The sequence below is a fragment of the Xiphias gladius genome, chromosome 18, assembly GCF_016859285.1.
Source record: "Xiphias gladius isolate SHS-SW01 ecotype Sanya breed wild chromosome 18, ASM1685928v1, whole genome shotgun sequence".
NCBI classification, from domain to species: domain Eukaryota; kingdom Metazoa; phylum Chordata; class Actinopteri; order Istiophoriformes; family Xiphiidae; genus Xiphias; species Xiphias gladius.
In genome coordinates this window covers 8,163,804-8,186,460 of record NC_053417.1, presented here as the reverse complement: position 1 = coordinate 8,186,460, position 22,657 = coordinate 8,163,804, and the positions used below count along the sequence as shown (strand labels likewise).

General features: G+C 38.8%; 2 protein-coding genes across 10 annotated transcripts in view; both read left to right on the top strand.

The window, feature by feature from the left end:
- The window catches only part of cfap74 (cilia and flagella associated protein 74), a 60,459-nt gene extending 54,125 nt beyond the window's left edge, over nucleotides 1-6,334 (top strand). For 3 of the 9 annotated variants that reach the window (XM_040153923.1, XM_040153924.1, XM_040153920.1), the window contains exons 32-39: nucleotides 583-702; nucleotides 972-1,127; nucleotides 1,335-1,473; nucleotides 2,385-2,539; nucleotides 2,964-3,096; nucleotides 4,905-5,038; nucleotides 5,307-5,441; nucleotides 6,133-6,332. In XM_040153923.1, coding sequence (XP_040009857.1) covers nucleotides 583-702; nucleotides 972-1,127; nucleotides 1,335-1,473; nucleotides 2,385-2,539; nucleotides 2,964-3,096; nucleotides 4,905-5,038; nucleotides 5,307-5,441; nucleotides 6,133-6,237 — 1,077 coding nt within the window. In that variant the 3' untranslated portion in view covers nucleotides 6,238-6,332. Of the gene's footprint in view, nucleotides 1-582; nucleotides 703-971; nucleotides 1,128-1,334; nucleotides 1,474-2,384; nucleotides 2,540-2,963; nucleotides 3,097-4,904; nucleotides 5,071-5,306; nucleotides 5,442-6,132 lie in introns of those variants that run through there. The other 6 variants (XM_040153926.1, XM_040153922.1, XM_040153921.1 and 3 more) reach the window with 6 other exon arrangements.
- An 8,574-nt stretch (nucleotides 6,335-14,908) lies between these two features.
- The window catches only part of LOC120803680 (guanine nucleotide-binding protein G(I)/G(S)/G(T) subunit beta-1), a 41,239-nt gene continuing 33,490 nt past the window's right edge, over nucleotides 14,909-22,657 (top strand). The window contains exon 1 of the mRNA XM_040152411.1: nucleotides 14,909-15,396. The gene's annotated coding sequence lies outside the window, so the exon portion shown is untranslated. The remainder of the gene's footprint in view (nucleotides 15,397-22,657) is intronic.

The window sequence follows — 22,657 nt, the reverse complement described above, 5'->3', positions numbered from 1 at the left end:
ATCCAGAGTGATTGGAACACTGGAGACAGATGTTGCTTTTGAGAATTTTAAATGAAAATTTTCAATGCTCTAAGCGCCATAAATGAAATTCTGTTCACCTTCATTGTGTTTAGAAGGAGGCAGAAATCTCAGGGACGAGCTGCTCTGGTGGCCTCACAGTTTTAGACGCTGACTGTGTAAATAGAATCGTCCTTTAATCATGGGTGCTTATGTCAACAATTAAAATGTAAAAGTAAAAGTTAAGATTTCTTAAAACTTCACATGATTAGATACAAACTTACCCATTGTCCTTTTCTGAACAGTAGTATACCTTAAAAGCAAACACGGTGTAAAACTATGAGGTTAATCTATGCAAAAGTCCTAGATTTACTGTACTTCAATATACTTTTATTTATTTATTTTTTTTTTACTGTTTTATACAATTCTTTTTATGCAGTCATTCCTTATAAATGGCATCTCTTTATACTGGTTATTTCATACCCAGAAATTAAATACAACAATAAAATATGTCTTAATCATAAATGGCTACTACTAAAAATAATAATGACTGCTCACCACTGCTTTTCTTTGACCATTTGCAAGCTGAGGACATCAATCCTGGATATTCATGGTCCCTTTTCCCTTCTCAATGCTCTCAGATGCATAAGACCTGGAGAAAAACACACTTTGATACTGGCCTTCAGTCCAACTCTGGAGAAAACGGTGGGTTTACAGTGTAGAATTTATCATGAAGTACTGGCTTATCGCTAGATCTTAATAAACATATGCACATATTAACAGTCTGTTACACTTTTCCCACAATGAATGATCCAGAAGTCAATAATTATCCAAAATTATTGTTACATCCCATGTTAGGCCACTGATTTATCATTCTACCTCTCAAATGAGAAACCATATAAAAGAATATTTAATAAGTAGTAACATAATGAATATTGAGTAGGACCTCACCCCCCCCCTTCACTATTGTCTAGTACTGTGAGACTCTGGGGATCCAAAACCAGAGAATGACCCTGGAGGTGACTCTGTATGGGGAGGGTGTGGTCCCTGCTGTCACTTCGTCCCACCCCGGAGGTCTCCTTGACTTTGGCTATGTGTTGCAGAAGGAGAACACCTCACAGGTCCTAAAGGTCAGTCAATAGTGTAGCACTGGCTAAAGGACAAGAAGAAGTACTAGAAAAAGTTTATGTCTGGTTGGTTTGAAGGAATCTTGTGAGGAAAACAATCAATTCCAGAACTGCAAATGTGTTGACTCTTAATATGATTAAAACTGATTACGATGCTTTTGGGGAGGTGGCAGCCTTGGTACAAACATTAAGCCCTGTTTTTGTCTGCAGCTGCAGAACAGCTCGGCAGTGGCAGTAGGTTTCAGGGTGCTGTTGGCCAGTCTCTCTCCCTCCAGGCCTCAGGGTGGAGCTGACAGGGTGGCTTTCCTGCTGGGCAGTTACATAGACTCTCAGGTCCAGCTTACTGTGGGTAAGAAGTAATTAACACTTCACCAGTTCACCAGGGACCCTGGACAACTTTGAATGCTACAGCTCCAAATGGAAAAGGGCATAGATATCCCTGGTTTAGATGAGGAATTTAATACATCACTTACAGGTTGATGAAAAATTCAAGTCTGTCTATTTTTGGATACAGTTTATATTTTGAAATGGGGTTAACTCTTTAATATCTGCTAGTAACTGATAATATACTCAGCCATGTTTTTACTCGTTCTCTTACTAAAATACACTGATAAGGTGAATCCAAAGAAGATGTAGATTCTGTAATGAGCAGTAAATTCACTTTAGGGCTCTATTTTCATGAATAAGTGGTACACATCAACAACCAGTTGTTGTTTTCATACCCAGTGATTCAATGCTGTTACTATTTCAAGCTTTTAAATGTTTGAGGGATGTGGGCTGGGCACAAGAGGCTGAATGAGCTATCAGATAGAACTTTTTGTAAATTTAGTGTACAAATAAAGCCCAAGTGTTTAGTTTGTGTAGTACAGAAAAAAACAATTTAGATTGATTTAATATTTGACCTTTTTATCATTGAGTCATCTGTTGCTTCAAGAAGAAACTTGTGGTTTTCAGTGACGAAAACAGTTTCTGTAAATTTTATCTTTCACTTACATGATTATGTATTAGTATTAGTTACATTTTAGCTTGACCAATAAATCAGCCAGGACAATATATTGTCAGATTTCAGTTTATTGCAGATATCAATATCAGTGTATATGATTGCAGATAAGTAAAAAAAAGCTGTAGTACAGAAATGCAAAAGTAGGTTTGAGGTATTTTAGAATCAGTGTCATCAATACCTAGTTTCCCCACCAGAGAGTACTGCCAAGATGACACATTTTGTGTTATTTTTTTGTATATATTTCATATTCTGTACAGGAACCCAGAACTACAGTGGGCTGAGTGTGTTCAGTGTGGTGCCAGTAGAGGGCAGCATTGCTCCAGGACAGAGCCAGGACATCACTGTCACCTTTCAGCCTGACCACCCGTCTGTCAACTATTCTGACAAACTCACCGTAGAGATCATGAATAAGGTCAGCAGAACAGTACACATACATACACTGGTCAGCCACAACATTTAAAAAACCATGTTTTATATATATATATACATATATAGATAGATAGATAGATAGATAGATAGATAGATAGATAGATAGATATAAATACATATATATAGATATATAGATAGATATATATATGTATATGGTGTGTGGGAATGAGTAAAAGGTAAGTAGGTTGGCTCACACACACAGTGTAAGCTTTAATTATATTTCTTTACTCAACGTAACTTTGGCCTAAATCACTGGTTGTAAAAGAGTCATCACATGGTTCAGGCAAAATGATGTACATACGTACATTCTTGTTGTCCAAATGTACTTACTGCACCCTGAATGTCCTCCCTTCACTCTGGTCTTCATGGTATAACAACCTTAACACTGTGTCATTTCTGTCTCTCAGAGTAAATTGTGTGTGATGGATCTGAAGGGTGCTGCCTCTTCACATAACATGTATCTATATGGAGGAGACCTGCTGACAGTGCCCATTGAATCCCTGCTCCCTCCACTGATAACCAGTCAAACTCAGCTCACAGGTAGCAAAGCTTCAATCTTCCTCTCTTCTTCCTTCACTGCTAATATTGTGGAAATGATGTAGCTTAATGGAATACATAGTCAGTGTGGAACAGCTCAGTGCTGCACTGTTTACTTATGGAAATTATGAAAACTTATTCTAGATTCAATTTCAGCATATTCTCTAAGAAAAGCTCCAACAAGACAGGCAACTTGGTTGGAGAAAATAAAGACACTGACACTATAAAGATGACTAATAACTCCCAGACACATTACATGATTTATGTACGCAAGGGCAGCATGTATTTTTGTGAAGTAGTAATTTATGCAAATCATAGCATGCTGACAGCCCATGTGCTTGTCACCAGCAGTCAGATCATATTTCACCAAAAAATTCATGTGTGAAAATACACACACCTCTTTAACAAGGTTTCAGTAAATTTACTAAAAGTATTGGTTGATGCATTAAAACTACATCGGCAACTGGATAAGACCTTGGGCTTTGCTATGATTTGCAATGATTTCTGAACCAGGACTGCTGTTTGAAAGGAGATGTTAACTTGAATCTGAAAGACTGCCATTGACATCCAGCAAAATAAGTGTTCGTGAAGTCTGCATATTTTGAAGAAGGACGTGGTTGTATCACAGTGTATTGGCAAAGTTTATCTACTTAACTATACACCATGTATACTTTGTATACTGTTTTTGCTGACCGTTTTCAAATACATGCTACGTGCTTTTAGATTTTTGGATGTATTTTCCCTATCCCTCTAGGCAGCCATTGGTTTTCATTCATTTCTGTATAGTACAAAAATCATTTAGCAGACTTTTGAAACTTGCTTAAGTTGTTGCTTAACCAAACATTGGCTCAGCATGAATTCATGTTAATGTCACTAGAGCCTGCGTGCAGCCCAAAATTTACATCTAGGAGGCCTGAATGTACAAACAAAAATGTTTGAAAATGTCCGTGTATGCAGGGACCCAATTTAGTATAAACAGAACCATGTGGGCATATATCTGCCCTTTTAAAGTGCAGATTGGTTTGAAAAGTCTCCGATGCAAAAATGTAAAAATGTGTATCATGCATTCAAGAACAGTCAGCAGAAATGTATGTAAGTATGTTTGTGAAGTATAATGTAATGAAATAAATGAATGGAAGCCAATGGATGTCAACAGCCACACTAGTGGCTGTGTGAAGCTGTGTTCAGGCACAGTGGTGCTTTGAGCTAAATGCTAACACTGGCATGCCAACATGTTACTATGCTGACAATGACAGAGCTACATACAAGTCTGGTTTCTACAGCGTATAGTGTTTACCATGTTCACCAACTTAATTTATCTTAGTTTTGCAAGTATCTAAAGCAAAATATTGGACAAATTATCATGTTGACCCGACAACGGTGCTATATGGAAAGTTTGTAGCAAATGTCTGCACCAAATTTCATGACAGTCCATCTGAAATGTGAACCTCATGATGGTGCTAGAGGACAAGTCAGGATTAATCATCTGGGGATCTTGAGTATCTGTACAAAATTTCATCCAATTTCCATCTAGTAGTTGTTGAGATATTTCCGTCCGGACCAAAGTGGAAGACTGACCAACCAACTAACAGATTGATGTTGCCATCCCTAGAGTCATTCCACTAGCTTTGATAAAATCGCATTCAAACTTCTAAGTCACTCCATGTTTTTTTTTTTTTTTTTTTTCAAATGAGCTGTGCCAGAAAATTTCATTGACTCTGTTCTTGTGGGCTTCAACATGAGGTGAAAGTCTGTATGATTTGCGGTGAATGGGATAAAACTGCTGATATGACCCTCTCTGTACCTCGCAGAGTCGGAGGTGATGGAGAAGCCCAGCATCCCTATGCTGGTGACCCTGCGGGCTAGCTACAGCGGGGGTGCCATCACACCTGCACTGAGGGAGCTGCAGGTGGGCTGCATCCACTCCACACAACCCAGTAAGAAGGTACTGTGACGTCATCGCGAACAACAGAGGCAGTAGGTCTACACAGATACGCAACTAACTGCTGATGCATCTCTCATCAAGTGCACTGTGAAGAATCATGAGAGGGTTAATAGCTTATTTCAGGCAGGAATAAACATCATACAATCTTTAGAAAAATTCAATATCATTATTATTCTGTATTTTAATGTCTTCATTACACAGTTACCATGTAAAGGATTCAACCCCGTGTAGTGTTTATTGTATGTCTTTTTGCTCATCTTTTCTCTAGAGTGGCGAGTTCTACTGGGATAATGTAGCGTCCCTCCAGCAGCAGGGCTTCAGTGTGGAGCCCAGCAAAGGCACTGTGGAGGCAGGCCACAAATGCACCATCAGGGTCACATGGGCCCCTCAGAGTGGATACAAGGTGAGGAAGAGATGATTTTTGTTACTGTGCTTGGATTGTAAAAGCATCCATTACAGAGGAGAGTGCATAAAGACATGTTAGCATGACCCAGTAATACCAGTGACTTAAAGTTGTGTCAGTTGGGATTTGATGACGAAATGTGGACTTCATAACTGATGCAAATGCAATGTTGTAAAACACTTTAAGGAGCTCTTTTTCTGTTGAGCAGTGTCAAAAACACCTAATTACATTCATTGTGTTTTAGTGTTGTAAACTTATAAAGAATAATGGTCCAAGGAGCTTGATAATTAGTTTAACTGGTCATCAAAAAGTCAAAGCATCTTAAAAATTTAAATGCAGATTGCCAGGAACTACTCACAGAATTTCAGGAACACAGAAGACTGCTCCTTTACAGTAACAACAGTAAATGTCATTGTTATGTCACCTGTCAGAGTTCAAAACCTGAAAAGTCTTTTCTCAGCCTTTTCCTTCCTCATAAGGGTTAAATGCTGCTGGAAACACTGAATTCTGGTCTTTTTTTTTCCGAATCGGAATAGTCAAATTTTAAGGAAATTAATATTGGCAACCTTACCACCATCAACCTTCTAAATCCTGTGTCAAGTATTTTGAACTTTACTTTACCTCAGGTATTTTTTTATGAGTACACTGCACTCACTGATTGTTTGTATGCATGTGTGTGTGTGTGTTTCAGCCCTATGAAGTGGTGCAGACATGTGCACCTCTTACCGTGAAGGGGGATGAGAGGAATGTTTACAGGGTCACCTTGATGGCTTGGGTCTCCACCACTGCTGACTGACCTTTAAAGTACCTGGATGACGGCCAGTCGGGAAATCTGGTCACATACACACACACACACACACACACACACACACACACACACACACACACACACACACACACACACACACACACACTGACACACTGACACAGTACACAAAGACGTGATATATTGTACATGCTGTAAATGTAACCAGCATTAACTAATTAATTAATTAATTTATGACTTGAAACTAATTATTAACGGTGGAAAGTATTGTCTGAGGATTCAGTTTTAACCATTTTTAGCTGTGTACTCTAGATCCATATTGTGTTATATCAGACAGCAACACAGAGTAGATATTACAGTTACTAGAGACTCTGTTATGTTGGTCTTATACCCAACGTGAACAAAGTAACAAATAAACAGTTTTGCAATAAAACTATATTTAAAGATATATTCGAATGTTTTTTTTTTCACACTTTCAAGAAACTGCAGGTATTTTTGCAGGACCCAAACAGACACTTCCTCCTTCTTGTTCATTACCTCAGCTTGAAGGGTTTTACTGCAACACAAAGCTAGCACTTAGTGTCAGTATTTCACATTATACATGTACTGGAAGTTCATCATTGAATTTAAATCTTTAAGGTAATTGAAAATAAAATTGTCATTATCAAATAATGTTGTTAAACAGTAACTAATTCCAATCAAAATAGTTTGCAGTATGCAGTAGTTGTTTACCATAAGATAGAGAATATTATACATATGATGCTGGGGAAAAAATGTATAACTTACATGAGTATTTGAAACTTGAAAACTTTATTTGCTGAATATACTGTTACTGTTAATATAGCTAATGTAGTCAAGAGTATGGCTTTACAGTGCAGTAAATCCTACATTCATACAAAATGAAAATGGTGACTGTCTTACATCAGCCTCCTTTTTCTGTTCTGATTGTTGTTTTATTCAGGACACCAAAAATGAGATGTTTCAGTCACTTTTAAGTTTGCACTGGAAATACAGTTAGCTACTACAGTGATGCTCAAAAGCATAAATCAGTAACAACAACTTATAATACTGTAATAGAAACGCATCACATGAAAATGAAGTAAACAAAAGGAAAACAATGAAATGTGGCAGTGGCAACATGGGTAATGTTTTGTCAAAAATAAGAAAATGTTTCTGTTAATATGGGGCGGCTGTATTCTGAGGGCTGAGCATGTGGTTTAGTGTTAATCACAGCATTTTGTAACAAAACTAAGAGTTTCCATTAAGAGTTTTGCATAGTGAAAATTGAGCCAAAGCAATTGTAAAATGCTCTATTACTGTACTTCTGTGATAGCTATAATTATGACAAGACTGTAAAGCCCTGGTGACCTACCATGACCCTTCACTCAAGGATAAAGCTTTGGTGGTTTTATGACATTGACGTTGAAATGATATAATTATAATGATATAATTATAATTTGCAAAAGACTAGAGAGAGATGCTTCCATAGCAGAGGAGCAGAGCTCCGAAGGGCTTTTCAAGCACTAACAAAATCCTTTTGTGAAAAACTGACGTATTAAACCAGGACCATACCCCGTCAACCGTCTGTTGCCCAGTTGTAACTTAGTGAAGCACTTGACTGTATGAACCTAATTCCACCATCAGGGGGTGTATGTAACTCCAAGTAAGCCACTGGTTGCTGTTGTGTCAGCTGATGTAAGCCAGCAGATGTGTAAAGTACATACTGCAGCACTGCTGGTACTGTACACATAAAGTTAAAGGAGGCAGAGTTCACACTGAGGTCAAACAAGGTGCAGTCTGTGAAATATGACCCAGAATGTGACCAAATTAATGTAGATGAATGATGGAAAAAAAGCACGGGTTTGATATAAAAGCAACTGAAATTATAGCCTACTGATCAGGCATAGACTGACATACTGCTCTGTTATTATTAGCAGAGGTATCTGGAGCTGTAGACCTAACAGATGAAATAATAATAATGGTGGTATCAATAATAGAAATACTAGTAGGCTGATTATTATTATTTGCATATCAGCTATATACAGTTAGGTCCATAAGTATTTGGACAGTGACACAATTTTTGTAATTTTGCCTCTGTACACCACCACCAAGCCATCAAGATGTGATTGAATTGTAGACTTTCAGCTTTAAGCCAAGGAGCTTAACAAAATATCACATGAACTGTTTAGGAATTACAGCCATTTTTATAAGTAGTCCCTCATTTTCAGAGGCTCAAAAGTAATTGGACAAACCAACATAACTATAAATATCAGGATTATTTTTAATACTTTGATGAAAGTCCTTTGCAGTCAATGACTGTCTGAAGCATCTGGAACCCATGGACATCAACAAATGCTGAGTTTCCTCCCTTGAAATTCTTTAGGCCTTTACTGCAGCCGCCTTCAGTTGCTGCTTGTTTGTAGGTCTTTCTACCTTCAGTTTCTTCTTCAGTAAGTGAAAAACATGCTCAGTTGGATTGAGGTCAAGTGACTGACTTGGCAATTGAAGAATATTCCATTTCTTTGCCTTGAGGAGCTCTTGTTTTGCTTTCGCAGTGTGTTTTGGGTCATCATCCATCTTGCTCTGAGGCACCGTCCTATCAGTTTTGCAGCATTTGGATGAATCTGAGCAGATAGTATAACAGAATTCAGAATTCATCCTGATGCTTCTATCAGCAGTCACATCATCAATAAACACCAGTGACCCAGTTCCGTTGGCAGCCATTCATGTCCGTGCCATAACACTGCCTCCACCATGTTTGAAAGATGATTTGGTCCATACTCTTCTCTTCCCATCATTCTGGTACAAGTTTATCTTGGTTTCATCTGCCCAAAGAATCTTGTTCCAGATCTGGTCAGGATTTTTAGATGTTTCTGGCAAAGTCTAATCAGCCTTTCTGTCCTTGAGTGTTACCAGTGGTTGGCACCTTGAGGTAACCCCTCTGTATTTACATTCATGAAGGCGTCTCTTGATTGTAGACTTTGACAATGATACGCCTACCTCCTGGAGAGTGTTCTTGACCTGGTTAGAAGCTATGAAGGGGTTTTTCTTAAACACGGAAAGAATTCTGTGATCATCCACTTTAGTTGTCTTCCATGGTCCTCCAGGCCTTTTTGGTGCTGAGCTTACCAGAGCATTCCTTCTTTTTAAGAATGTACCAGATGGTATTTTTAGCCACTCTTAAAGTTTCTGCAACCTATCTGATAGGTTTGTTTTGTTTTTTCAACCTAATGATGGTCTCCTTAATTTGCATTGACATCACTGTGAACCGCATATTGAACATCTACCAAATGCAAATTCAACACTTGGAATAAACTCCAGACCTTTTATCTGCTTAATTTGACATGAAATAATGAGGGAATAGGCCACACCTGGCCATGAAACTGATTGTCTGTCAATTGTCCAATTAATTTTGAGCCTCTGAAAATGAGGGACTATGTATAAAAATGGCTGGAATTCCTAAACGGTTAATGTGATATTTTTGATTTAAAGCCAAAAGTCTACACTTCAATCACATCTTGATCTGTTCCTTTCAAATCCATTGTGGTTTTGTGCAGAGGCAATATTACGTATAAATAGCCTAAATAGGGGAGGAAAAAAATATTCTGCATGTCGCAACAAAATTTGTTCTTTTTATGGGGAAAAAGGCAGTAAAAGAGCAGTTAAAACATAGAAGTGTTACTTGAAAGACTAATGAAACAGTTTATAGGCAGATTAGGAGCTGTACTGAAAGGTTTGCAGAAACTGCTTAGTGAAAAAACAACATCCCGCAACATCTTCTTGTGGATGGAACTTACTGGCCGACATCTTACTGTCAGTGAAGATCAACAGATTTTACCTGATTTAGAAAATTATTGAAAGCACTTCAGTCTGTCTTCAGTTTATCACTCCCGTCTAGCGGACCTGGACAGGGCCCAGTACGGCACTAGATAATTGCACTTACAAGTTCCTACCACCTGGTCCTCCAGGGGTTATGGAATTCCTGAGATGTCACGGAATTTAAAGTGGTGAAGTGTATTTGAAATAGCGAAAGTTTTTTGGAATTTGACTAATTATCTAGGAAAGTCCAGAATTATCAAGAGTGTATTACGAACAGACACATTCACTTAAGAGGAATGTGTTTTCTAACTTGTTTCGTCCATTCATGGCGATTTTCCACAGGAGTTAATCAGCTGACACACACACATCCATAAAGTCTTTGCAAGTATTAGGCAACAATAAAAGATGAAAAAATACCTATCTTGTTTCATCTTGTTCCCAATTTTTCTTTTATTCTAAATGGAAATAAAAATTGAACATTACTTCTCAATGAACAAAGATCTTTATTGTCTACCAGGTTGGGAAATTATCTCCGGCTAACCAAGAAGTTTGTAAGAAAGACATCGATGACCACAAATACAAAACATACAACATTACAAATCTTAAAAAATACAGTAATTTATCTATACCCATTACTGGATAAAGAGGTTGAATCTCAATTTGTTAATACAAAATAGCTAATGCCATACCATTGATTGATTTTCGTTCAAACTCGTCTTCCAAAACACGGTAAATCTGAATGTCTCCCACCTCATAATATTAAGAAACTAGTCTTGAAGCCGTTTCTGTATAGTTCACTGGATAACATTTGTTCCAATCTTTTTTTTTTTAGAGCGATACGACCTTCAGTTAAAGGAGGGCTGTGTTGATTTTGCACAAAATAAAGTGTTTCTGCATTCTAGGTTTCATACATTTGGAGGAAGAAAAGTCAAATAAATTTGAATTTCCTCAGGTTGTTTCCTAAGGATTGTGTATGAAGACAAAAAAAATTTGCAAAGGCACTTTCTAAGGATCAGAAATGAAGAAGGGGCTTGCCACACACTGAAAATCGCTATACTATCTTAAAACTTCTTGGTATTTATTTTACCCTACCATTTTCTATAAGTGAAACACATTTCCTGTTTGCTTCCTCTGGTTTGCTTGTCAATCACAGAAGAACAGATCACAGGTTTGACATACTGTAGAGCTGTGGTTCCCTGCCTTTTATGTCTGACGTCCCCTCCACATCTCTGTCAGATGAACTTGTGTACTGTACTCTTTCATCAATCACACATGTCATGGTCCAAATGGGCTCCTTAGAATTGATTTTAAGGGGATGTTAAGTAACGCAACAATATGTGGATACTTTTTTCATACAGTAGAACTGGCTGTGTTTAGGTCAAATTGGTCAAGTTTGCATTAGCCATTACTTTTAGCTATTTCAACCATTTATCAATGAACTAGTTAATTATTTCAATGGTTTATCCATACGTTTAGCTAAGCAAGTAGCTTTTTGACTGCTTGCTTGCTGACTAGTTTTCATGCAAACTTCATGCAAACTGGGAAATGCAACAATTCGGCTTTAGGTGGTACAACTGACTCATGGTGGTTGTGGGTTGGTACTGTACAGTAAGACTACTGGTGCTGGTAGTTTATTGGTTATTGTAACAATAACTAAAGCATTACAACAATTTGAAATGCTAATCGGATGTATATTTTCCTCCTAAACACAAATTTGTTTTTTCGTTTTTTGATCAAATCATAATCAATCGTAATCTTTTTTTTTTTTTTTCAGGATTACTCTGTCACATTTAAATCATTAGAATCTTCCAAAGATGAGAGCTGACTTGATAAACTCCAAAGGGTGTCGTACTGTATGTGAACTAGGCCCTGTGTATGAGTATGTATGTAACAGCAGATGTCAGTAATGCTCCAAAACAGACCAGCAGCGTCTGACCTCTCTCGGAGATACATGCCGTAAGCATTTATCAGAGATTGTAGGAGATTATGCTAAATCAGATTACTGTACCCCAACCTGCCTATAAAAAGCAAGGTCATTATGAGCTTAGCCTCATGTAATGTCACTCGTTTTATGAAACTTACGAGATCATATTAAGCAATATTTGTATTGCCATTTTGCCTCTTTCTAATCTGATTTCTCCTCTAATCTCTCGCTAATACTGTGGGATAGTGCTACTTATGGTCCCTGCTCTACTGACGAGTGGTGTGTGTGTGTTTGTGTGTCGCAGTCTGCCTGTCAATCCGTCAGCAGATGAACAGTTAGTGAATGTGACTTTTCTAATCAATCAATGCGGGGGAATGAACATGCTCATAAAAGTCAACTTTCTTGCAGGTCATGCCCATTCCTTTGCTTTGTACTGCATTAAAAGACACAGCAGAAGCTTTATAAACGGATACATACTGTATGTGATACACTCGTACTGTTAGGAAAAATAATAAGTTAAATAATGATAGGTGAACATTCAAAATGCGACAAAACACCTTTATAGCCATTTTACTTGTAGAGTTTTTTATAGGCTGATGTCTTTGTCATCATCATATAGTAACTGATAAAAGCTGTAAAAAGAATAAACTAATGGTTATTGCAGGAAAAAAATAGAGAAATTATTGAGTTTTCCTTGTTTTAAGGGTTGTCTGCCTCATAATGATCAACATGCTTATCATGGCTGTATATCATATTAGTTTCATTTTATATATAACAACTAAATTAGAGCTTACTTTGGCACAGACAGCACATCAAGGTGTGGACTGTTCTCTTTCCGCTCTCCTAATCAAAAGGCTGAAGGCAGACAATAAGCTTTCTCCCCTGGGTGGTCTGAGGCTCTGCTAAAGAAGCTTCACAACACATGTATGCAGAAAGGCATGGGTGTATCCAGGGGCAACTAAATCTCAGCAGCATTAACCCGGGCACATGAGTCCCGGTGGAAACCCACACTTGGAAAACTGCCTGATACCCAAGCACAGGGGCCGTGTTTTCAACTCGTCCTGCATTTATCTACCTTTTTTTTTTTTTTTTTTAAGTTAAATAAAGAAAAAGATAGCTAAATTCGGGCCTCTGACCATGAACATTTTAAGTTAAACCACCACCAATATCAATGTACGCCTAAAAATGTGAGTCTTGGTGGGTTTGCACTCTATCACAAGCATGAATATGCACACACACCCCTCCAAACAGTTCTGTACAGTTACCGTGGGTAATGCTATTCTTGTAGGTGCACTAATGTGTGGTTACAGAGCTGACCATCCCACAGCAGAGGATTGTTCATACAGGACAGCAGGCCAGCTTCCTCCTACATGTTTGAGGTTTATAGAACTGGCAGGAACACACACACACAAACACATGCTCGGGTGGAAATTCAAATCACTGCGAGAGTGGATATATTGATGGATAATTTTAATTGACGCATGTTTTTTCAGGGCGCAGTGATCAATTATTTTTTTACTTTTAATTTCTCCCCTCATCACAGCATTGTCATAAATGATTATGTTTGTCTGTAAAAATATAGGCTAATATTTCAAATACATAATGATACAAAATGACTGTTGCCCATCTCACATTCCATTTAAACTAAAGCGCAACAATGACTGCCAATGTAAAATGTGAATGTAAGGAGACAAGAGCAAAAGAGATCTGGCACAAACAGTGCATCCTCAAATGCGAGGCTACAGTAGACAGAACAGTGCCCCCCCCTCGGACCAAGTCCACACACACTTTGGTGTCCCAGAGGACGTCAAAGTGTTCCGTGTCTCCAAGTAACGCCTTAACCCGCTGAGCACTAACACCTCCTCTGAGCACTCCACCTAGACTACTGGAGCTAATGATCAAGTCGTCTTTGTGCTGTGTAGTAGTGATGGTCCACCCACAAACACTCAGCACAGGAAGGAAATCCCCACGGATTTCTTAGCTTGAACTACGGCTCAGGCACATCAGCTCATAAGCCATGAATTATGGCAAAATTAATATCTTGAGAATTTCAAAAAAAAAAAACAATCAAACAAATAAAAACCCTTCCACCGCCAGGTTATATTGATCGAATTTCTGGTGAGAGATTGGTGACTGTCAAGGGGATTACTAATGGATCATTATAAATATTCAATATAGATAATCAAACTTTCATTGTAGGGGAAATGGTCTGGGATGTTTTACTGATGGGTGTTTTTTTTTTTTTTTTTTTCCTGAAAGAAATAATCTATCAGAGTAAATTCTGGGTATTAACTCTTAATTTTTAAGCTTCACGGTAAAACTGTGCGTTCAAGTTTAGTCTCTAAAAACACATGTTATATCAAGTGTACATGCATTGGTGTTGTGTTTTGGGTCTAGCCACGCGTGCTGGCAGGGCAGTACGTGCACTCGTGTAGTTATTTGTGGCGCAGTCCGGTTTTGGGTTGTAAGTGAGACAGTCGTTTGCTTGAAATAGCGGTCCTTGTGCTGAAATGAAACTCCCGCTCCCCTGGAGTTCTCGAACATGTTCAAATCACGGATCGTACATATCCAGTTCCAAGTAACATTCCCAGGGGCTCATTTATTTGGGACTAATGAGTATACAGTGTGTACAAAGAGATCATATGGGTAAAACCTAAATGTGCAAAATATGCGTTCAAAAAAATAAATGACACTTGAATTACATCACAAATTATTAAACGTTAAATTAATTATTAATTATTAAAAGCCCCTACAAAACCCGGTAGAACTGTGTGAGCCAGTTTCAGAACCACTGGCATAAACATTGACTGGTGTGTAGACAGGCTGTTGTTCTAAACCACCTTGGCATGGGGAATGCTCGTTCTCGGGTCACATTTTGATTTTAACTGTTTCAATAAGCAAAGTTGCGGAATTAAAGGCAGTGTTTTGGCAGGTAAATGTTGTCTAGGTGTGCTGGTGTTACCAAAGATGGCAGTATTTCCTGATCTGTTGGAGTGGTCGCCGACCCTTCGCCGTGCGTTGTGACGCTGCCTTAACGTGGGGTTTCCCAGACCTGAGTGCAGGGTTACCGCGCCCATCTCTGCTGTTTGATGGCTGGAGGAAGAAGCGACTAAGATCCTGGCGTGAAGGAAGAAAAAAAAAAAAGAGGGACAACGACGGTGGGAAAGACAAGAAGGGATTTTTGCTTTGAGTTGGAATTTGCGTTGAAACGGAAGAACGCTCAAACGGGACTCTGACACGTCTGTCTGGGTGAAACACCGCCTTGTCTCTGCGCCTCTGTGCCGGTGTGTCTCCCCCCTCGGCGGGTCAAAAACTGGGTTCGGGGAGTGCCGCTCCTCGGTAGCTAAACTAGCTAAATCTGAACGCCTGGTGGAGAGAGGAGAGACAAGATTTAGCTGTTTCCAGTCAATGTGATATAAACAACGGATACCCTCGACTGAAAGCGGGTAAGGATATGTATTGATATATGAAATTACGCTCCAGGAAATGCATTAAGTGTCTGTGCAGTCGGCTAGCCTGTCGAGCAGGGAAGATGAACGAAAGGGGTTAAACTGGGTTGAGTGGCTCCTCCGTTAGAGTTAGCTGCTGTTAGCCTGCTGCTAGCTAGTCGTTGCTGCCAAGAGAGTGGGTGTGGGCCACTATTGGAGAAACTTAACGAACTGCTTTAGCACAGGTGTCAATTAACCGGATGATTATGGAATTGCTTTTATATCTAATGGTTCTATCCGACAGCAAGGTAGTTAATGGCTAGTGCTAATGTTAATTAGCAGGTTAGTTGGTGACAGCTCGGTAGGTTAGCCAGCACCCCTCTCCAACGTCCGGGTATCTTTCTCACTCTCTGAAGAAATTAGCTGTCTTGGTTAAACTGTATCGGCTTTGATTCAGTAGCCCATTTACCCCAGCAGTATATAAATTTGGGATTCAGCTAAGACGTAATATTTATCCTAGTTGTCACCAAAATTTTGGATCTGTATGTTGGCCCATATTTTTTCACATCTTTGCTCTGTAGATGGCAAATGATTACCAGGTAAGCCAATTGGTCTTACATTTGCCACTGTTTATTGTTGACTAACCCTAGGCGAGCTGTTGAAGATGATTACATATTTGCAACTTCTCACACTTGCATAGTTCAAACAAACGTGAACAGAGCTTGGATTTACTTCTACTCATGTTGAAAATTTGTAGCATCATGCAACTGTCAACGAAGGGAGTCTAAAAATGGCTACTTCACCAACAGAATCACCACCACCCCCACTATTCCGTAGCCAGTCCTTACACGTTAGCCAGCAGTGGCCACAGCCTACGTTTCCAGCCTGGTATGACTGATCTGGGTGTGTATATCCCGAACATGGCAGCCAGAACAATTTGCCTGTATCCTTAGTGAATATGAACGGTGGTGTTGTTGAGTGCCGCTTTTATGTAAAACTCCTGCATTGAAGCGATAATATTTCCCTTGCTAAAATTATTTACGTAATGCGAAGTATCTCAGCGGTGGACACTTATTTTACGGACCATGTTTAAAAGGGCTAGATGAACCAACAGCGTTTAATTCAGTGAATCGAAACCAAACCATCATGCATTATAGGTACTGTATGTCACAGCTAACGTTATATGTTAAGATTCCCACGTTTAGTCTGCAGAGTCAGCCATCAATTGATTTTGCCGAAAAGGAAATAGCTAATTCGTTAGCGCAGTTCCTCATTAGAATACACAAAGCATAAAGCCAAAAGAAACTTATATGTATTGCCAAGTGGTAACACAGCTGTAAGCGCATGGGGGAAAAGGGCAATAAGCGCCGCTGTGGACCTCATAGTGGCAATAGCCATTTTAGTTTGACGAGTGTTAAACCAGCTTGTTTGCGAACACATAGTTCGGCCTTAAATTGAACTTCTTCTTTTAATGATGTGAAAACGAGATTGACTAATTGGATTTTGACAATCTGTTTATCTCGATCACGGGTCTTGTTGCAGGGCAAGTTGTTAGCAGCTACAGTAACCATGCCCCAGCGGGCCGTGCTGGTCCATAGTATTTCAAGCTCTAGCCGGAAAACGGGCACCTTTTATTCCCGATGAAGCATCAAATCCTAGTCAGCACAACAGCATAAGGTGTTAAAGTAGAAGAGAGGAGTTCGGAGATTTTTATTTTGTGGTAGACATTTCGAAAGATGGTTTAGTAACGAGCCAGACGTGCTGTCGCAGGAAGCCGAGCTGAGCGCCTCCTCCAGCACCGAGGCAAGATTTGTAGCATACCGCTTTGACGAAGTTATTGACCAGCAGTGTTAAGAATGAAGAATTAATTTCCGAAACTAGCCGATTTCTAGTCGTTTCGGCAAATTTTCGGCGTTTCTTAGAGCTATTTGTATTTACGGGTTCACAAAGATGAATTCATTTTGCCACTGTGCCCCCTCCCTCCGCCTTCTCGAATGAATGGGTTCCTGTATTCAGGGCCCAAGCAGCTGCAATGAACAAGATGGCGTTCAAAGCCTTTTTCATCACCGCTTTTTCTCAGACTGAGAGAGACAGCTGCCGAGCATCGGATGGATTCAGGCTTGGCAGGAAAGATTTCTTTGATTTTCCCATATTGGGAAACTGTACAGAATGTATTTGTATTAAAAATGTCCTAAAGCTGATGGGAATCCTGGTCAGATGACTCTAATATGAGCACCTTAGGTACAGGACAACATGGTGGGGAAGGATTGTTATACATCTTGACTGTGAACCTGAATATCAGGGAACATGGCAACTAGGATAAATATTTGTATAATTTACAATAAACATTTGACTTACATATTTTAATATTAAACATAATATCTAATATGAAGCATCTGTATCCACACCTCAGGAAAATGGGACATGCTTTTCTTAACCCTGACTAGAAGTCAGAGTTAAATATCGATGAATAGATTTAAGAAAAGGTCTCTGTATTAAAATTCAAATCAAGACATTGACGTTTTCTTCAGGTTTTACGTTTGGTGTTTTTCCCATATTATTTCCTTTAGTCAAAACACACCATTTGAACATTTATTCCACTTTATTTTTTAAAACTTTACCATCTCTGTGTGCTTTTATGTGACTTATACACTAGCCACATTTCTTCTTGCCAGAGTTCATGTATATAGGGTGTGTGTGTGTGTGTGTGTGTGTGTGTGTGTGTGTGTGTGTGTGCGTGCGAGCTTAATTTTGCAATGCAGTTTATGAGTTTGACAGGGTTGAAATTTAGCAAATTTGCAATGCCACTGAATTTCAGTGACATTTAATTGTCAAACATTGACCCAAAACTTCCAATATTGATCTTTTTCTTTTTTCAGTTCTCTTATCACTCACAGTAACTGCCCTCAGCTTCACTGGAATTTAAGATTTTTCTGTGATTTATCAGATTATTTCTTTGTGAATGAACTGGTCCAGCATTTTAGGCCTTTAGCCTAACTGCTCTCACCTTGTAATCCAGTGCATTTAAAGTACGAAACACATGCATAACACTGGACCAAGCATGCTTAAAGTTGTTATGAGTAATGGTTTTGTTTTGAGAACAACCTGTAAGCATGTCCAACCACATCCAGTTATCAAACTAAGCATAAAACATTGTTCAGTCTAATGTTGGGCGAATTGTGTGATCGTGACCCACGCAATACTGACACCCAGATTATATTTGGCACTCTGTCCAGTGGCCCTGGTGGACAGTGATAGCATAATCTGTGGGCATTTGTGAAAAATTGTATTGATGCCTATGCAGTGATACAAGTGGTGTGTGACAAGCTTGTCTGACTGCCCTCATGGTAGTAATGTGTGTCTGAAGGACATTTTTCCCTGGGTTTGTACACAGCAGAGTTTGTCAATAGGGTGAGTGTCACCACTATATAATGACCATGTGTTTAAAACCTGAATCCTTAGTCTTTTGTGCTCTGTGTGTGTGTGTGTGTGTGTGTGTGTGTGTGTGTGTGTGTGTGTGTGTGTGTGTGTGTGTGTGTGTGTGTGTGTGTGTGTGTGTCTCAGGGGGTGGGGTATTTGTGGTCCTTTTGTATTTTGAATAAGGATTTCTATCCAGCTTATGTATTTATTTATTTATTTATTTATTTTCTTTTATAATCTGAAGGTGCAGGATACGAATGGGATTAAATACTTAGTCTGTGGCTTTCACTCTTTGGGATTATATGGCTTTGGTCAGTGATAGTGCTGATTATTCTTCATTCTGATATGATCCTGTTTTTAACTGCATGTCCACTAGGCGTCTTTAAAAGGCAGAAAAGTGCTGCGTGCCTCTCCGAACAAATTCCTGAAAAAACATTTACAGAAACGGTAAAATTTAGCAAGGTTTCCCGTTGAGTACATCAGCTCTCTGGTACTGCAGATAAATTTTATAAATATCAAGACCATTCACATATAAATACAAGTGTTGAAGTAAATGTACCTCCGACTTTTAAATAGTATGCATCTTGTACAGTGTACTATAAACATATTAAGGTAAGTGTAATAATAGCTGCCTTAATATATTTCTACTCCTTTAACAGTGGCAAAAGAACAGCACATATTTGTCAGTGCTTGGTATTTTATACTGTATGGCCGCATAGGTGTTTCATAACAATACTCAAGTAAACAGGGCTTCACTGATTTACATTAGCCCAAGCAACTGACAGTTGTAGAGAGGTAGCTCTCTGGCCGTTATTGTTGGTACCAAATGGTAGGTTGCATAAGGTGGCTTTCTTTGGACAAACTATCAGTGTAACATTAGACAAACCTTTGCAGAAATATATTATACAAAAATGAATAAAAGTCTTAAAGATTGTCAGTGTGAATCCATAAATCCCACAGTCTGAAATAATTACGTCCAGGAAGCTCATATCTTGGGTCAGTCACATTCATTATTCAAAATCCCTCATTTTCAACTGTGCACTTTCAGCACTATTTCTTTTGCCATTTATAGCAAATATAGTGCAGCACCTTGCTGCTTATTCCAGCGTATGGGTCTAATTGCCAGTGTTGAAGACTTAAGTGTTTTCACTCCGTGTGTATTATTGGATGGTTGTCATTTTAGGTGATAGGACATGAGGATTCTTCAGAGGTAGCGCCCTTGTCTTACTTTCCAACTTTTACAACGAAAACATGTGACGTCTACCTAACTCAACCAATCCCCACTGCCAATTTAGGGATGTAGGCTGTCGATTCCTTGAAGACTGCCATATGATGGGCTACAAATAACTTACTCTGTTTGACATGATCAGTTGTTAGTACATTGTCCAGTATTGTAAATTTTGGACTATATTTTCTTATCAAGGAACTGTTTCTGCTGTGTTCAGTAGTTTTATTGTTTGTGTAACCTATTAGATACTTTGGAAAAAAAATATAGGAATGAATAAAACTGTGTCATTATTCAACCCAAGTCAGGTAATTTTATAAAGGTGGAGTGCTCTATAAAAAGGGTGTTGGGGGGTCAGATAACATTGTAATCATCATAATCATTTTAAAACAAAAATGACCGGCCCTTTTGGGAGGCCAGGTGGATAATGTTTTTTAGGGAAAACTGGTGGCACGTCATCCCCCATAGGTTAAGTGTCTCATCACTCAGTTTTCTGTAAAACATCTATTTTCCTGCTTTCTTATTCCATCATTTTAGTGCAAAGGCTGGAAAAAACACACAGGACAGCATATCTGTTAATACATGGGCCTTGGTTTATCCATTGTTCTGTGCTCCTGAAGGCCTAGCTCTCTTGATCCACAATGGTGTCTTCATCAACTAGCTTATTCTTGAATAATAACTTAAGTGGATCATTTAGGCTCATTTATGCTCAAAATTTGATATTGATATAGACGGAGCCTTCTGTCCGTACTCTGCATTAATTTCGTCCGTATTTGTGCACGTTTTCTGAAAGCTTACAGATACAGACAAACCAGAGCAGTACCACTGGGATTTGTGGGTGCAGTTTAGCCAATAGCTCAAGGTGAGACACGACCATAGAACATGACAAAGAAATTTTTTGAAATGGTGTTGCTACTATGCCCGGGCACAGGGACACACGGGTACATTATTATTCATTCTCTAAGCTTCCTACAGATCACAACTGAAACAGTTTCATCAGGGTGTGTTCCACATCCATAGGCAAATATGGGACTAAAGATTGTGTAATTATAAATCTGTCTCTACAATTGTGTTTTTAACAATACTTTGGTCAGAAGCTGTCTAAGGAGTTTGTTAAAAGTTTTGTTAGCAGCTGAGTATGACCTGTATCAAGTGGTACTTATTAACAGTCCAGTTATTTTAGTTATATACACACCACACACACACACAACACACTGACTTACACACATATACTCACACAGTAATCACCAGTTTCAGGTCTGTGTTATTTATAACCCTAAGTGCCAGTGCAAGGCTCAGGGCTCCAGTATATGGTTTTCAAAATCAAATTTGGCGAATGCTTAAAGGTTGTCAAATAAGGCACTGGGTGCAAACGCCCGTACATTCACAACAACAGGAGGTCTTTCACTCTACACCAGAACGAGCTGGAGTTTGCGAATTGCCGTGAAATGTATGATGCTGGAAATAATCCCAACAGTGTAACAACTAATAATAATACTGGAGGAAGATGATTCTAGCTTGTCCAATCACAGGAAATTTTCCAGGGACCATGGACCTTTTTTTATGAACTTGTGGACTTACCCCTCATCCCTGCAGGTCTAAATCGCATAGTAAGCAAATGCCTGGGTTCCAGCAGTGTTAATATTACGACTAGGAGTGGATATTTCTTGCGATGGTTATTAACATTAAAAAAAAAAAAGTTATGCATCGACTTTAACTAATCTACAAAGTGTGAGATTTAAAAAAAGATTAAGTGAGTGGCAAATTTATTCTTATAAAATTAATTTGATGTAATTTTTTTTTTTATTGCTTGAGAAATGAATTTCAGACACTATATTGTCGTATATTCTGTATTTTATATATTGGCCATGAATTAGAATATATGACCATTGCAGGTTTCTGTACATGCTAGTTACTAGGGGGTAGATCATGATTTTCGAATCTTCAAATAGTCATTGAATTATAAAAGACTGAATAGTTTAAGACTATTGTCTTAAAAAATATATTTTCCCCTTGTCTTTACCAGTGCCTGGTTGTTGGTAACGTGTTACTACTGCCAGAATGTGGCGGTAATGCACCTTAAATTTGTTTTTCCAACTGCAATTGAACAACAAAAGAAGAAGAACACGTTCTGGCGCTGGTAAAAGGTGTGTGACGCTGAGAGATTAGATGCTACTGTACAAACAGGAGAAATATGCAAAACCAAAGACTACTACAGCCATCAAAAAGTTCTGTGTGGAACTCCTTCAAAAAAGAAAAAACATATATGAGGTGCAGCACAAACTCTGCATGGTAAAGCTAGCATATAAATCTACCACAACTATGCACAGAATTGTGAAAAGTGTTAATGGGTCTATCTCTCTCTCTCTGTGCGCAAGGGGCGGCGGGGGGGAGCAGGAATCTTTGAAGAATGGTCGAATAGTTCCCAGTGAATATCAAATTATTTTTGCTTGATATGCCTATCCCTGCTAGTTACTTCTCTACTCTTTGCTATTGTGCTTACAGCTGTTGACCAGGTCCTTTCAGTTATTCTTCTCTAATTAATCTTTGCATGCAGAGTAAAGCCATGATTAATCTGGCCAATATATACGATAATTTTCCTTCCCTACTTACCTGAGGGATACGCAGGTGCTA